The sequence below is a fragment of the Oncorhynchus keta genome, chromosome 5 (genome assembly GCF_023373465.1).
Source record: "Oncorhynchus keta strain PuntledgeMale-10-30-2019 chromosome 5, Oket_V2, whole genome shotgun sequence".
NCBI classification, from domain to species: Eukaryota; Metazoa; Chordata; class Actinopteri; order Salmoniformes; family Salmonidae; genus Oncorhynchus; species Oncorhynchus keta.
Genome location: NC_068425.1, coordinates 8,769,762 through 8,785,904, shown reverse-complemented (window position 1 = coordinate 8,785,904; position 16,143 = coordinate 8,769,762). Strand labels below are relative to the sequence as shown.

General features: G+C 43.4%; 1 protein-coding gene across 1 annotated transcript in view; it reads left to right on the top strand.

Moving 5' to 3' along the window:
* LOC118384445 (junction plakoglobin-like) overlaps positions 1-16,143 on the top strand; it is a 61,535-nt gene that overhangs the window by 30,264 nt on the left and 15,128 nt on the right. The window contains exons 2-8 of the mRNA XM_052518643.1: positions 4,145-4,199; positions 4,613-4,777; positions 5,232-5,485; positions 13,158-13,396; positions 14,607-14,808; positions 15,467-15,611; positions 15,751-15,854. Of these exons, the coding sequence (XP_052374603.1) occupies positions 4,184-4,199; positions 4,613-4,777; positions 5,232-5,485; positions 13,158-13,396; positions 14,607-14,808; positions 15,467-15,611; positions 15,751-15,854 (1,125 nt within the window). The 5' untranslated portion in view covers positions 4,145-4,183. The remainder of the gene's footprint in view (positions 1-4,144; positions 4,200-4,612; positions 4,778-5,231; positions 5,486-13,157; positions 13,397-14,606; positions 14,809-15,466; positions 15,612-15,750; positions 15,855-16,143) is intronic.

Here is a 16,143-nt window from a genome sequence, read left to right as displayed (position 1 = left end):
GTAAGTTAGTCTAGCCAGCTATCAAAAATGTGTACTAATCATGGTCAAATTATCGACTGGGCATGTAGGGCACATGCCCAGGGGCCCTGACCTCCAGGGGGCCCCCATTGATTTAGTTAGTCACTCTCTCTCAGATATCATAACATAGCTTAAGTCATAGCACAATGTGTAGAATTGCAGGAAATGAACTCACCTTTTTTTTCTTCTCTGCACCTTCAAGAGTGGGGCCACTAAATTGTTTTCCTGCTAGGTGGGGGGGGGGCGCAACACATTCTCACTTAAGGCCCACAAAATGGTAGGGTTGGCCCTGGGGATCAACAACAATAGAAATAGAATTAACAACAGCAACAGCAGAAGCTTTTCACCGCTCTGAGATCAGTAGCACAGCATGTGGGGAAGGAAAGTTGGGAACACTGGCTGGGTTTGTAATTGGAGGCTGACCGGGGGGGAGTGACAGTGTCATCAGATCCGCTCCAGGAGTTTGGCAAACACGGCGTATCTGCAGCCGACTGTGATGCCAAATAAACGGCCGCTGCTTTCATCTGCATGGCCCGGTGTGTATAGCGGTTAGAGAGAGAGAGAACGAGAGAGCGAAAGAACGAGAGAGAGCGAGAGAGACTGTCATCTCATTATCAGATCCTGGAGATGAGTCAGCCATGGAGAGACGGGATGACCATTGACCTTGTCTACACACACACACACACACACACACACACACACACACACACACACACACACACACACACACACACACACACACACACACACACACACACACACACACACACACACACACACACACTGTCAGTCGCACACACACATCCACAGTGAAGTATAAGTACCCAGGACCCATCACACGCACTCTGTTGACCTGCAACCTTGACCGCACACTGCCAAACTTGCACAGACCCTTAAGGTCGAATAGAAGAGGGTAGATCTGCTGGTGTAGCGTTGTTCAGCTGTGCGTCGTCCAAAAACATCCTCCCTGCGCCTCAGATCCCTGGCAACAGCAGCCTTGATGTACTGTGTGTGTGAGTGAAAAGAGAGAAGTGTATACAAGAGATGAATACAAGAGAGAAGTAGAAACATACAGGGAGCGAAGCCAATAGTTATTGATACAGCAAGCGGGGGACTTGTAAAGGTGAAAGAAAGAATGGGATGGAGAGAAAAGGAAGGAGAAAAAGAGACTAGGTGAATATAAACCATGACCTTCACTGGGACAATGGACAGAAAACAGGAATTTCCCTTCTTCTGCTCTTTCCTGTCCAGGTTATTTCTGGCCTTGACCTCTGGGGATACACGTCTATACACACACACACACACACTTAATACTCTTCAAAACAACTGACCGATTAAACCCAGCAGTACGTGTTGTGTATATCCTACTTTAAGTAGTATCACAGTTGTATTCTAATGTAAAAGGAAATAGAGAAATCTCCTTCTCTTTCTAAATCACAGAGCAGAGGGGCAAACAGACAAGGTTTTTCCCTTTGAACCAACCGAAGCCTTCAGATAAACCGAATGAACAAACAGACCGTATTCGTTAATGAAGAAGAGTAATATCTAAGAGTAATATGCTAACTGTGTATTATTTCATTATGTCAAGGCAGTTCTGTAAAAATACATTTTGAGTTCCGCCACGTTTTTAAGTGCTTTTTAACAAACGAAATACCATCCCTGGCCACCGTTAGCTGTGTGTGTGTGTGTGTGTGTGTGTGTGTGTCGATATGAGACCCTCCGTGGCCAGTTTGATTAATGACTTGAGGAAAACAGGCTGTGTGGCATCATAACAACAACAATTAAAAAAGCAATTTCCCAGAAGCCTTGTGTGTCCCCAAGCGACAGTGAGAGAGTGGTGGAGTTGGTTTTTATCTTTTCCAGAATAAACGGAGCGAGAGGGGGGGGGGGGGCAGAGAGACAGAGAGAGACTTTAGAGAAGAACAGTGGTTTGGAAAGAGGAAAAAGAGAAAAAGCATTTGGTGGAAAAGCAATTTTTTGTATAGAGGGTTGAAGGAACGATTGAGAAAATACAACATAGAGAGTTTAATGGTGTGGCTAAAAATGAGCAAAGAGATTAGGTGTCCGTGGAGAGAGAACAGGAGGGATGGATAGAATGAGAGATGGGGAAAAAAGAGGTTGCGAGAAAAAGGCGTATCTGTGGAGATTACAGAAACAAACTTAAGAATGACAGGAAAAACGGCTTCTGCCAGAAACACCCTTGTGCTGAAGAGAATTGTCAGTTTGTCTTAGATCGTAGAGGTTTCTAAATGTTTCATATCGAGTCCTCACATTCAGGTTTTTCCTCTCAAGGTGCTGCTGAGGTAAACATTGAACGGTAAACTTGAGCGAATGGCTCTCTGAAAGCCCGTTATGACAGTCCAGAAGTCCAAATCTGCTTATTATCTGAGTTATGCTTCTGTTTTCATGTCACCCTGCTATTTTGTGTCAGACAGACAGGCTTCATTGTCTCGTAAGTGGGGTTGCGGATCGAGGCCCTCACTCAGTAGCATTGGCTCTATGGGAGATTGTGTGGTTGGTGTGGAAACTGGAGGTCTTTCATCTACCTGTCAGTCACGCAGAGCACTTCATTACGTTGTGAAGGGGGTGATGATGAAATGTATGAGCCGTTTTCCATGCCTGGAGAAAAGCAGTTACGCTTTGCTCATTTGTTTTGTTCTCCGTCCGCCTTCCAGTCAGTTTAAGCTCAGTTAAAGAGTCGTATTTGTCATCATTTCTTAGCTAGTTCTCATTCGGTATGGACAAAATGTGGTTTATATATAGGCTAGCATATTGAGTTTTAGATATCTCGCTTTGAACAAGATCAGCATCAGATACGTGGACACACACACACACACACACACACACACACACACACACACACACACACACACACACACACACACACACACACACACACACACACACACACACACACACACACACACACACTCATATTGCGCTCCACACAACCACACATTCCAAGTAGCCTAGATCACTCATCATGTATTTATCACTTTGTTTTATGTGCTGTTCAGTAAGTGGTTAGCAAATAGATCTGAGCTATTTGGCAGAATGGCCAATTCAGACATGGATTAGCCCAGAGGAGAGCAACAAAAAAAGATTTCCCTCCCAAAATTAGGGTCAATAATTGATTTAGCTCCTTCCAGCAAGTACTTTGCAGCTATTTACGTCAGCAACAAACACGCAGAAAACCTCTCTGTTGTCTCCTGGGGAGTATTTGTCACAAACAGCAGGGGACAAAGCTCTTTCCCATAATGCATTTGGATTATTTCTCTGCAATACCACCGCCACCCTCCTCCCTCTGTCACTCATCTCCACCATTGGCCTAATTATAGTCATGAATTAAGCATTGTTTGGCAAACGGAAAGTAGAAACCTTTTCAGGGAGAGACGCTCACCACTTCTTAAATGTCACCGTCTCGTCTCTCCCTGCAGTAGTTGGGTCGGGCTGTACCGTAGGGACGGGATAGGGAGTCTGTCCCATTTACGCCACTCTCAGTCCTTACTGTCGTGCTGCATAAACCCAGTTCGATTTTATGGGGACGCACAAACGTATTTTCTGGGGACACTTCATATTATATCGACATTACTGTGACATTTGACATAATTTGGAGTGTCATAGTTTAGTTGTGTCTCACTTTCATGTAAGCATTGGGCCAACAAATAAACAGCCAAAGGTGTTTTTAGAACTTTTCGGTTGTTACCAAGCGGATCATATTCTAGTTAGGTATACAATGAGTTAGTACAGTAGATGCTCCATTGTTATACCTTGAGTTATCCAGCAGGAATAAGGACATTGTAATGTATAGTTTCTCTGGATGCATTTGTTTTTGTTTTTTTCCCCTTCAGATGTATTATCTCTCTGATGGTCGTTTTCCCAATGCATGTCATTTAGCAGACGCTCTTATCCAGAGCGGCTTACAGTAGTGACTTCATACAATTTCATATTTATTCCTACCGGTCCCCTAGGAAGAGTAGCTGATGCTTTTGCAGCGGCTAATGGGGATCCTAATGAATACCAAAATACCAACCCACAACGCCGGCGCTGCAAGGGCCAACTGAGCCACACAGGACCATGATTCATGGCCTAATGTTCTCTCTTTCTATGTTTTCCTCTCTTCCAGAAAGTTCTCTCCAAAGGCCAGTTTTGAGACTGGACAGTGATGATGTCCATGCAAAGTAAGTATTTTGTTGAAGACTCACGGGCATCGTTTAATCTGCAAAGAACCATCCTTGATGAGCCAAAGTTTGGAGCACTGTGCTGCTGTACCCTAGAAACACACTGGCAAGCGTCCGCGGAGTGGCTGAGCATAAATATAGTGTCTTGAGGGAAACAACAGACCACTGGCTCTCAGTCAATCACTCACACTATTTTTCTGTATCCACTCTGTCACAAGGTTAATCCAGGGTCTAGGATTGGGAAAAGTGATAATTAGACGCTATGTCACTCTTCCAACTTGTCCCCTCTCTCTCTCTGCTCTCTCAATCTCCCTCTCTCTACCTACCTCTCTCTCTCTCTCTCTCTCTACCTCTCTTCGCTCGCTTCTCTCTCTTTCTTTCGCTCTCACTTCTCTCTCTCCCTGTCCTCCCAGTGAACGAGGCAGAGAGCTCGGTGAAGGTGGCCGAGTGGCAGCAGACATACTACGCCCACGACTCCGGCATCCAATCAGGCGCCACCACCGTGCGAGATGACGAGGGCACAGAGTACAGCGCCAAGAAGTATGCCGTCACCACCACGTTGGTGGAAAACCCGACAGGTTTAAGTTCTCTCTATCTCTCTCTCCCTTTCTCTCATTTTCCCACTTCCCCATCTCTCTTCCCACCCCCCACCCCCCTTTCTCTCTCATTCCATTGTTCCCTCTCGCTCTACTTCTCTTTCAGTCTCTCTACATCTCCTTCTCTTTCTGTACAAATAGGTCAACACTTACTCATTCAATGCCATAATCATGCTGTGATTCACTCACTCGCTCATAGGCCATCACATACGTACATGGGCCAGTTTGGACTGGCTTCATGTCTTAAAATAGGCATGGTTCTTCTGAAAAACTAGGGACTCACTGACTAGGGGCTAGAACCTCGTTCAAAATATCACTAGTTTGAAACACTATCTTTGGATAAATCTATCCACGTATCCGTTGATCTCCCCCTTCTCCCTCTCTCTTCCCTCTCTCATCCCTCTCTCATCCTTCTCTCATCCCTCTCTACCTCCAGAGGTGGAGGCCCAGTACACCCTGACGCGGGCCCAGCGGGTGAGAGCGGCCATGTTCCCAGAGACCCTGGTGGAGGGCGAGGCGGTGCTGTCCACTCAGACTGACCCGGGTCAGCAGACGAACGTCCAGCGACTAGCTGAGCCCTCGCAGCTCCTCAAGACCGCCATCGTCCACCTCATTAACTACCAGGATGACGCCGAGCTGGCCACTCGCGCCGTGCCCGAGCTCACCAAGCTGCTGGCCGACGATGATGCGGTAACTAACATCGAAGAGTTTTAAAAAAAAAGAAAGAACTTTGTTATAAATCCCATTTTCACAAAGCACAGACGTTCACGCATGAATGCATTAAACAACACTATATCCAACGTGCTCCTATTAAAAACAATCTGAACCTTCAATCAATATTAAGAGGTTAGTGATGCAGCTAATTAGAAGTGGAAAAAGTACTCAAGTAAAATTCTCTATCAAGATATCTCGATAGAAAATGACTCAAATAAAAGTGAAAGTCACCCAGTAAAGTACGACTTGAGTAAAAGTCTACACGTATTTGCTTTTAAATATACTTAAGTATGAAAAGTAAATGTAGTTGATAAAATGTAAGTCAAGGGTCACACTCCAACAATCAGACATCATTTACAAACAAAGCATTTGTGTTTAGTGAGTCTGCCAGATCAGAGACAGTAGGGATGACCAGAGATGTTCTCTTGATACGTATGCAAATTGGACCATTTCCTGGGAAAATGTATGGAGTAAAAAGTATCTCATTTTATTTAGGAATGTAGTGAAGTATAATAAAAAGTTGTCCAAAATATAAATAGTAAAGTACAGATACCCCCAAAAACTACTTAAGCAATACTTTAAAGTATTTTTACTTACAGTTTTTCTCAGTCGCTTTGGTGCATTTTTCACATCATCCCTAACATGTGCAAAATAATAAGTGCATTTCTCAGAACTATTTGTACAAACTGCAATATACAATAGATATGTTTCTAAAGCTAGTCAGTCACTAAAAATCCTTAGTACATCTCTCAAAAGGAAATATTCATGCCAATGATCATGTCAGTGTCATCAGAATGATAAGTCATTGAGTCATTGTTCACGAACAAAGTCGTCAAAATGTTTAGGCATGTTGTCAATGTAACTGTGTACTTTGACAGTATTACCTGTTGTAAACGTAGGCTACAGTTTGGATGCCAGTTACTGTATTGAAAATGAACAAGGCTGCACTTCTATTGCATATATCAATTTCAACAGTACTATTTACATATTACTGTATGTGGGCTATTGATTGAAAGAGACTGGACAACCCAAGGGGCACAAAGGAAAAAAAACGAAATTAGAAAGAAACACAGGAAACCACCCCTAAGGCACAACTTTGCCCGCAGCACTGTTGTGCTGTCTCTACACATCCAGACGTTCCTGTCTGTCGGCCCGCATATTCTCATCCACATTACACAGGATATTTTCCCTTCCAATGCAACGTGGAAAGAATCTTTTGGAATGCCTTATCCATCCTCTGCAGGTGTCTACTGTGATGTTCTCACATGCTGCATCCATTGCAGCCAGCAGGGTCATCTGTGTGTGTGGCTGACGATCGTACACCTTCCACCTCCATGCTGAAAATAACTCCTCAATTGGGTTAAGGAATGGTGAATAAGGTGGGAGGAATTCTACGAGCATCCTCGGGTGGGTCACAAACCATTGCCTTATGATGTTTGATCGATGGAAACTCACATTATCACAAATGACCACATACTTTGGCAAATCCTCTCTAAACAGACCCCTCTCATCATCAGGGATGAGAGCCCTGTAGAGTCTCTAAAAAGTTGAGTAGATGCTGGGTGTTGTATGGCCCTATAAGGGGGATATGGGTTAGGACACCATGCTCCGAAATAGCAGCACACATGGTGATATTTCCTCCCCGTTGGCCTGGCAAATCCACAGTAGCTCTGTGACCGATGATATTCCGACCCCGCCTTCTGCATTTGGTCAGGTTGAAGCCAGCCTCATCCACGTATACAAAGTTGTGAGAGGGTTCACTTGATTCCAACTCCATTATACGCTATATCCCAGTTGAATTTGTTTTGGAAAGGAAGAGTGACATAAAATGTACATATATTGCATGTTCCTTCCACAGCAATGGACATGTGTGCATGCTGACTGTACTATGTATCACTATAAAATGTTGCTGTAAAGTAGTTACATAGATATATGTTTTACCTGTACATACTGGTACCGTAGCTCCTTAACTCTGTCCTCATTCCTTTGGAATGGTACACGGTACAGCTGTTTCATACTCATCTGGTTTCTATGCAGCACCCTGTCGATGGTTGAGATGCTAACCGTACGGATGTTTTCAAAGACATCGTTGTCTTCTATAATGGTCCTTTGTATTTCCCCGAGTCTCATGGCATTGTTTACTCGGACCATGGTGCAAATAGCCTCCTCCTGTTGAGGTGTGAAAAGGCGTCCTCTGCCACCGGTTTGAGGTAATCTTGCAGTCAGTCCTATGTGGGGAAAAATGCAGTGATGCATCACACACTTTCACATAGACAAAAACTATGCGAACACACATTTTACTGTAAAACATACAGGTGGGTACATGTAAGGTGCAGTATGTATCTGTAGAGTATATTTCTGTATGCTGTGAAATACAAGTGGACTACTGTAATATGAAGCATTGTAGGAAGTATACAGTATACTGCTTATATACAGTAACAGTGCAGTGTACATTGGTGGACATACCTGTTCTCTCTTCGAAACGTTTGAACGATTGAGGACACGGTTGATCTCCCAATATTCGGCTGCACCCTTCGACCCGCCTCAGCCATTGTAAGGCCATGATTGACAACATGGTCTACAATAGTGGCCCTTATGTCATCAGATATGCGCCTATGTCCTCTTCTGCCTCTTCCTCTGTTTTGCCTTCCACCACGCATCCTTGCTCCTCTTCTTCCTCCTCTTGGCTGTTGACCCTGTTCGTTTCCTGGTCCATCCATTATTGGAAAATTGCAACTCTGTGTTGTGGTCTGTCTATATATGCTTGCCAATTGATTCTTCATGAGATGCAACTTTGAGCAATTTAGACAACTGGTTGATTGTTGGTTGAACTAACACTTTACATTCCTTCATGAGTGAGGGTCAATTTCACCTGCACAATTCATCAATTCACGTTTTTGTACAAAAGGTCTAATAGAAATGTGTAAAACTATGCTTGACAGTTTATGACAAATAGTTCAACAATTTTGCATGTAATGGCTTATGCAAGGAACTAATGCCTAGATGTTTTGAGGGGTAAGACTATTCAACAGAGAACCATCTACTATATTTTGATCAACATGACATGAGCAATTGATAATGTGGAAAAAAGCTGACACTTGTACATTATCAATTGCAATTTGTTCAAAGGAATAAGAAATTGCTTTGATGTGCACAAGTGACTAGATGATTTGGAATTTGTACAAGTAGTATCAAGAATTGCACTTTTGATCTAAGAAATGCACCAAAGCGACTGAGAAAAACAGTAAGTATTTTATACCATTGCAGCTAATCAAATTGAAAATATGGCCTTTGGTTTCTAGATTAAAGACCTTCCAATGGATGACCTTGTCCCCCCCCCCTGCCTGCTGGGAGCAATCTTTGATCAAACTCAATTACACTGTTTAAACAAATAGGCTGATATAGTATTTATTCAGCCAGTAACTATTGTAAGAGAAAAGTGTGTACTGTGTACAGTGCATTCGGAAACTATTCAAACCTCATTACTTAAAAATGGATTCAATTGCAACGTTTTGTAATGTCAGTGGAATTATGTTTTTAGAAATGTGTACAAACTATAAAAAAAAGAAAATCTGAAACGTCAATCAATAAGTATTCAACCACTTTGTTAAGGCCTAAATCAATTCTGTAGTGAAACGCTGCTTAACAACTCACGTACGTTGCATGGACTCACTCCGTGTGCAATAATCGTGTTGCTCATGCTTTGTGAATGACTACCTCATCTCTGTACCCCACACATACAATTATCTGTAAGGTCCCTTAGTAGAGCAGTTGAATTTCAAAAACAGATTCGACCACTGATCACTCCACCCATCAACCACTGAGGAGCATGCTCTCGCAGCCCCGACAGGTGATATTCTGCCCAAACGCTATACACCATTGGCTTTCAAACCTTGTTCCTGCAGCTACCCAGCACTTAATTTGGGAAACCAAGTGAAATCTGTTCCGGAACATCAATAGTAACATGTTTTCGCAAACAAAACATATTTCCCTAAACTGTTGACAGCCCGTCTACGCGCTCAGGAAAGGAATAAAGGAGAGAGTGGAGGAGATGGAAATGCATGATGGTGAGATATTCTGTATAGCTGAAGGTAATGTGACTCTCGATTAATTATGAAAATATATATTTTTTAATCCCTATTAGTAGGCTATTCAAAATCAGGCTAAGTGTAAACCGCCCTGCACAAACAATGAACCAAGAGCATCACCGAGGGCTGGCTACATGTTCTCTCCAAGACTAATGGATAGACATTTTGAAGAGTAGCATAAGGTAACCAGTCCACCCAGTATGTATAATAATACGGTCCACACTCAAAGGCGATTATTCAAATTAATTTAATTTTGGAGCATAAGCTCGGCCAATTATGTACCAAGACATCTTAAATCAGTGTTTTTAAAATGTTTTTCTGCCATGTGTAATGTGCACTAGGCTGTATAACGGCACAATCATCATTTTTATTTTATTTTTTTCGGCCTTGGGCTCATAACCTATGCGTATTTTGAATGAACCATCACCTTAGAAAGGCTGTCCATTTTGTTGCGTTAGGCTTTCAAACAACATCCACAACAATCATGTTTTACACTGTTTCAACCTGCTGTTCAACTTCTTAGTTCAAATCGATCATCACAGTGAGGTGAGTTTTTCAAAAGTACAATAGGCCTACTGTTTTGATGATAAGTGTTTTGATGTGCTTTTCGAAGCACTTTCATGGGTGGTTAGAGGGACAATGGAGCCCTGAGTACCAGGCCATTAGGACCTGATGGTAGATGGCAAAATTGAGTACTACCAAACAAAGCATGTTCATAGTGCATAAAAGGAGATCAATGTGAGTCAACAGTCACATGGAATTTTACTGTGGTCTTGACTCATGACTGCCTGTGTGGCGGTAATATGGTCACTGCAACAGCCCAAGTCCTTCCTAGCTCAGTTGTCAGAGAGGAATGACACCACTCAGGGATTTCACAATGGTGGTTTAAAACCTGTTGGGGATTGTGGTCCCTGTACAGGAACCAAAATCAGCGGAAATTTCAGAGCGCCACCTGTAGTACTCGATAAAACTCAAACTTTCATTAAAACACACATGCAAGGTACTCAATTAAAGCTACACTCGTTGTGAATCTAGCCAACATGTCAGATTTGTCAAATGCTTTTTGGCGAAAGCATGAGAAGCTATTATCTGATAGCATGCACCCACCGAAATACCTGAACGAGACCTAAACAAAAGATTTAGCGGTAGCCGTCGCTACACAAAACGCAGAAATAAAATATAAAACATTCATTACCTTTGACGAGCTTCTTTGTTGGCACTCCTATATGTCCCATAAACATCACAATTGGGTCTTTTTCCCGATTAAATCCGTCATTGTATACCCAAAATGTCCATTTATAAAGGCCGGTCTGATCCAGGAAAATTCACCTTTACAAGACGCAACGTCACTTTTTAAAATTAAAAAAGTTGCCTAAGTCTTGAAATCATCGTCCATTTTTTCACTTTCATAACTTCCTCCGGTGCACCCCAAGACAGGAAGTGCCTATACGTCATCCCACCAAGGATAAACCAGCAATGAAATGCCAGTACTGGCGACATCGTGTGGAAGCTGTAGGCATTGCAAACGGAACCTCATCTATTTTCTATCGCCTTAGACAATATATTGACTGACGGATTAATATTTTTTTCGTGTTTTTGGTGAACAGTTTTCCCTGGGATTTTTACTCCTAAACACGTTCCGTTATAGCCACAGACATGATTTAACCAGTTTGAGAGACTTCAGAGTGTTTTCTATACACACATACTTATCATATGCATATACTATATTCCTGGCATGAGTAGCAGGACTTTGAAATGTTGCGCGATTTTTAACAAAAAGCTGCGAAAATTCGCATCATCCCTAACAGGTTTTAATGGCTGTGATAAAAGAACTGAGGATGGATCAACAACATTGTATTTAATCCACAATACTAACCTAATTGACAAAGTGAAAAGAAGGAAGCCTGTACAGAATACAAGTATTCCAAAACATACATCATGTTTGCAACAAGGGAATTAAAGTAATACTGCAAAAAAATGTGTCAACGCTATTCACTTTTTGTCCTGAATACAAAGTGTTATGTTTGGGGCAAATCCAATACAACACATTACTGAGTACCAATCTCCATATTTTCAAGCATAGTGGTGGCTGCATCATGTTATGGGTATGCTTGTAATCGTTTAGGACTGGGGAGTTTTTCAGGATAAAAAATAAACGGAATGTCGCTAGGCACAGGCAAAATCCTAGAGGAAAACCTGGTTCAGTCTGCCTTCCACCAGACACTGAGAGATGAATTCACAGTTCAGCAGGACAATAACCTAAAACACAAGGCCAAATCTACACTGCAGTTTCTTACCAAGAAGACAGTGAATGTTCCTGAGTGGTCGAGTTGCAGTTTTGACTTAAATCTACTTGAAAATCTATGGCAAGACCTGAAAATGGTTGTCTAGCGATGATCAACAACCAATTTCACAGAGCTTGAATCATTTTGAAAAGAATAATGGACAAATGTTACACATTCCAGGTGTGGAAAGCTCTTAGAGACTTACCCAGAAATACTCAAAGCTGTAATCGCTCCCAAGGGTCTCGAAAGTATGTAAATTAGATAAATGTGCAAACCTTTCTAAAAACATGTTTTCGCTTTGTCACTAAGGGGGATTGTGTGTAGCTAGGTGATAAAAATGTTTCTATTTAATCACTGTTTATTTCAGGCCATAACACAACACAATGTGGAATGAGGAATGTGGAATAATAACTGGTATGAATACCTTCTGAAGGCACTGTGTCTCTTGTGCTATAGAAGTACTATTATGTCCTCAATAGTGACATTGACTCTGTCACTGTTGTGTGCTGTCCCTCCTCACACTTGAGCACCGTCCTGCTGACTAGCATTGATCCAGTTCCATGCTTGACTAGCTCCTTGTCAAGTGTCAGTTGTGCAGAGGTGAGGACAGAGTCAGGCGCAGGACACAGAACTGAGTAAAATAACGTACTTTACTCTGAAAAACAAAACCAGACAATAAATCCACGCAGGGATAACAAACTCCAACACAAAAGACTAACACAAGACCAGGAACAATCACGCACAAAACATAATGAGAACCAGAGGGTTAAACAGGGAAATAATAGTAATGTAATGGGAACCAGGTGTGTACAATCAAGACATAACAAATGGAAACAGAAACGTGGATCGGTGGCAGCTAGTAAGCCGGTGACGACGGTGGCCGAACGCCGCTCGAACAAGGAGAGGCACTAACTTCGGCGGAAGTCGTGACGCTCCGAGCTCTCTGTGGCTCTGGCTGTGCTTGTCAAGGTCGTGACTGAGCCCATTAGATTGGACACAGATTAGGACTACCCCAGAAACAAATCCTCTCTAGGTTGATATTGTCATTTAACATCATTTCAGGTGTCCTTAAGTGATTCAGTGTACAACATTGCTTGAGTTGAGGCCTATGTGGTCAGTTCTGATTGTGATTGAAAGTCATGATGGACCCAGTCCTGCTCTGTCTTCTACTCACAATCCTTAATAAATGTGCAGACCTAATAATGGTACCCAACCCAATGCCACCATTTTGCATGCGCAGAAATGGACAAAAATGCAACGTCTCATTCCCCACAGGTGGTGGTCAACAAGGCGGCCATGATCGTGAACCAGCTGACACGGAAAGAGGCGTCTCGCCGGGTGCTGATGCAGTCCCCCCAGATGGTGGCGGCGGTGGTGCGGGCCATGCAGAACACGGGAGACATGGAGACAGCCCGTTGTGCCGCCAGCGTCCTCCACAGCCTGTCCCACCAGAGAGAGGGCCTGCTCGCCATCTTCAAGTCCGGGGGCATCCCCGCCCTGGTCCGCATGCTCAGGTAGGAGAGGAGGGAGGAATTAGTGGGTGGATGGGTGGATGTTGAGGGGTAGATGGGAGTGGAGAGATGGAGGGAGGGAAGTGTCGACAGATGTTTGGATAGATTGTTGGTAAATGGTTTGATGTGAAGGAGTAGGTATGGATCAGTGGATAGAAGGGTCGGTAGATGTTTGAATACTTGTATGGTTAAAGTGGAGAATGGACTGGTTGGGGTGAATAGACATGGATGGATGGATGGATGGATGGATGGATGGATGGATGGATGGATGGAGTGATGTATTTATATTTTTATAGGCATTGTAGGTTGGTGGTTTGATGGGGAGTGAATTAGTGAAAGATAGAGAGAGAAAAAACAAGGGGGTGAAAGAGAAAAATAGATAGGGTAGAATTCAGAATTGCAAGGTAGAATTCCGTGTTAGAAATAAAGGGATTTAGGCACACACTGTTCTGGCCTGTCTCTGCAACTGCAGTTGTGTACGTGCTGTGTGTGCTCATTTGTGTGTGCGTGTGTCTGTGGTGTGTGTGTGTGCAAGCATGGGCGTGTGTAAGTGTGTGGTGTGTGTGTGTGTCTGCGTGCGTGCGTGCGTGCATGCTTATGTGTGTGTATCCAATCCACCATGTCCACTACTGCCTGAAGGCTAAGATATTAGCATATCACATTATTACCCATCAGAAATGAGGTGTCATCCTGTGCTCATTAACTTGGCCAAACCGGTTTGCACATCATTTCAACCTGACCACCAGGCTCATTTTTAACTCACGATAAGTGGTGGCCATTTTACATAGTCATTTCTCAGGCAGAGAGTCCCTTTATCTCTGTTCACACAGTATAAACCCTGTATAACAGTCTAGGGGGCATCAGACAGAAACTAAATTAAGACATTTAATTAATTCAGAAACAAAATTCACATAAATACAAATGGAAAAACCTCCCTGTACAAGACTGTCAAATAGGGACTTAGATGCAGATTCATGAAAGAGAAATGTGTTTTTTTTAATGATACAAAGAGCAGCAAGGGCAAATTTTAAAAAACAAATTAAAGCAAATTAAATTCAGAGGGAACTAATTGGGAAAAGAAAGGTCATGCTAATTTCTCTCATACCTCCCTCTCTTCATCTGGTCTCTGCCTCTCTATTTCCCTCCCTCTCCCCTCTCTCCCTCCCCCTCCCCCTCCCCCTCCCCCTCCCCCTCCCCTTTCCTCTTCCCTCAGTTCTCCCATGGAGTCAGTGCTGTTCTATGCCATCACCACCCTCCACAACCTGCTACTGCACCAGGAGGGAGCCAAGATGGCGGTGCGCCTGGCCGACGGCCTGCAGAGGATGGTGCCCCTGCTGAAAAAGAGCAACCCCAAGTTCCTGGCCATCACCACTGACTGCCTGCAGCTCCTCTCCTATGGAAACCAGGAGAGCAAGGTGGGGGGGGGGGGGTCTTTGGCATGTATGCATGGGGATCATCATATTTGACATAGTGGTATTGGCACAGTATGTGCGTGTGTGTGTGTTTTGGCGTGTATGCGTGTGGATAATGCTTGAGACATCATATTTGGCATAGTGGTATTGGCACGGACTACCTACATCTCTTCACTGCAGTCGGGGGAGAGTGTGCGTGTGTGTGTGTGTACTTGCAGTGTGTGTGTGTGTGTACTTGCAGGTCAGGATTATGCGTGATCCCTTTTAGTGCCACCTGCAGCTGCACTGCAGGGGAGCAAGGGTGCATATGCACGTGACGTGTGTGTGTGTGTTTGTGCATGAACACAGACACGTACACTGTACATGGCCTTACCACTGGCTACCTTCAGCTGCATTACTACAGAGTTTGGACATTACATTACATTGCATTATGAATTGTCTCAAATATGATTGTTAGAATAATAATACTAGTGTCTTTAATACCCTGTATTACATCAGTAATATGCTGAATATTAAGTGAATATAATTCAATCAAATACACATACTGCTATTATTATTCAAACAATCACATTTGAGACAATTCATAATGCAATGTCCAAACTCTGTAACGATATTTCATTCTATATGACAGTGTTTTTTTTTTTATTGTTATTCCTCTCAGCTTATCATCCTAGCCAACGGGGGCCCTGAGGGGCTGGTCTTCATCATGAGGAACTATAATTACGAGAAACTGCTGTGGACCACCAGCCGCGTCCTCAAAGTTCTCTCAGTGTGCCCTAGCAACAAGCCCGCCATAGTGGAAGCTGGTGAGTGTGTGTGTGTGTTTTTGGGGTGGGTGGGTGTGTGTGTTATGTGTGTGTCTGTACATATGTGTGTGTCTGTGTGTGTGTTGTCTCATCCTATCCATAAAGGAGCCATCTTTAACCTCCTCCTTCATCCTTCCAGGGGGCATGCAGGCCCTGGGACAGCACCTGACTGGCTCCAGCCAGCGCCTCACACAGAACTGCCTCTGGACCCTGAGGAACCTGTCTGATGCTGCCACTAAACAGGTCAGGAAACCACAGAGTCCATTTTGAATCAGCATAGACCGTACCATAGACTAATACAGAGAGTCTATAAAGACCAATGACTGTATATACAGTATGAATGAACAAAGTCATCGATCACATGACACCCTTTACTCCTATGTGAAGACTCCATATTGCATTGAAGCCAAATTAAGTTGGTTAAGATGGCATCTTACGGGGACGTACCATGCACAGTTTGAGCTCCTCCAGGAAGTGACGTTGCAGGCAAGCTCAGTGCTGCCCCATTTCATTGAGTAACTCCAGTTGAAAG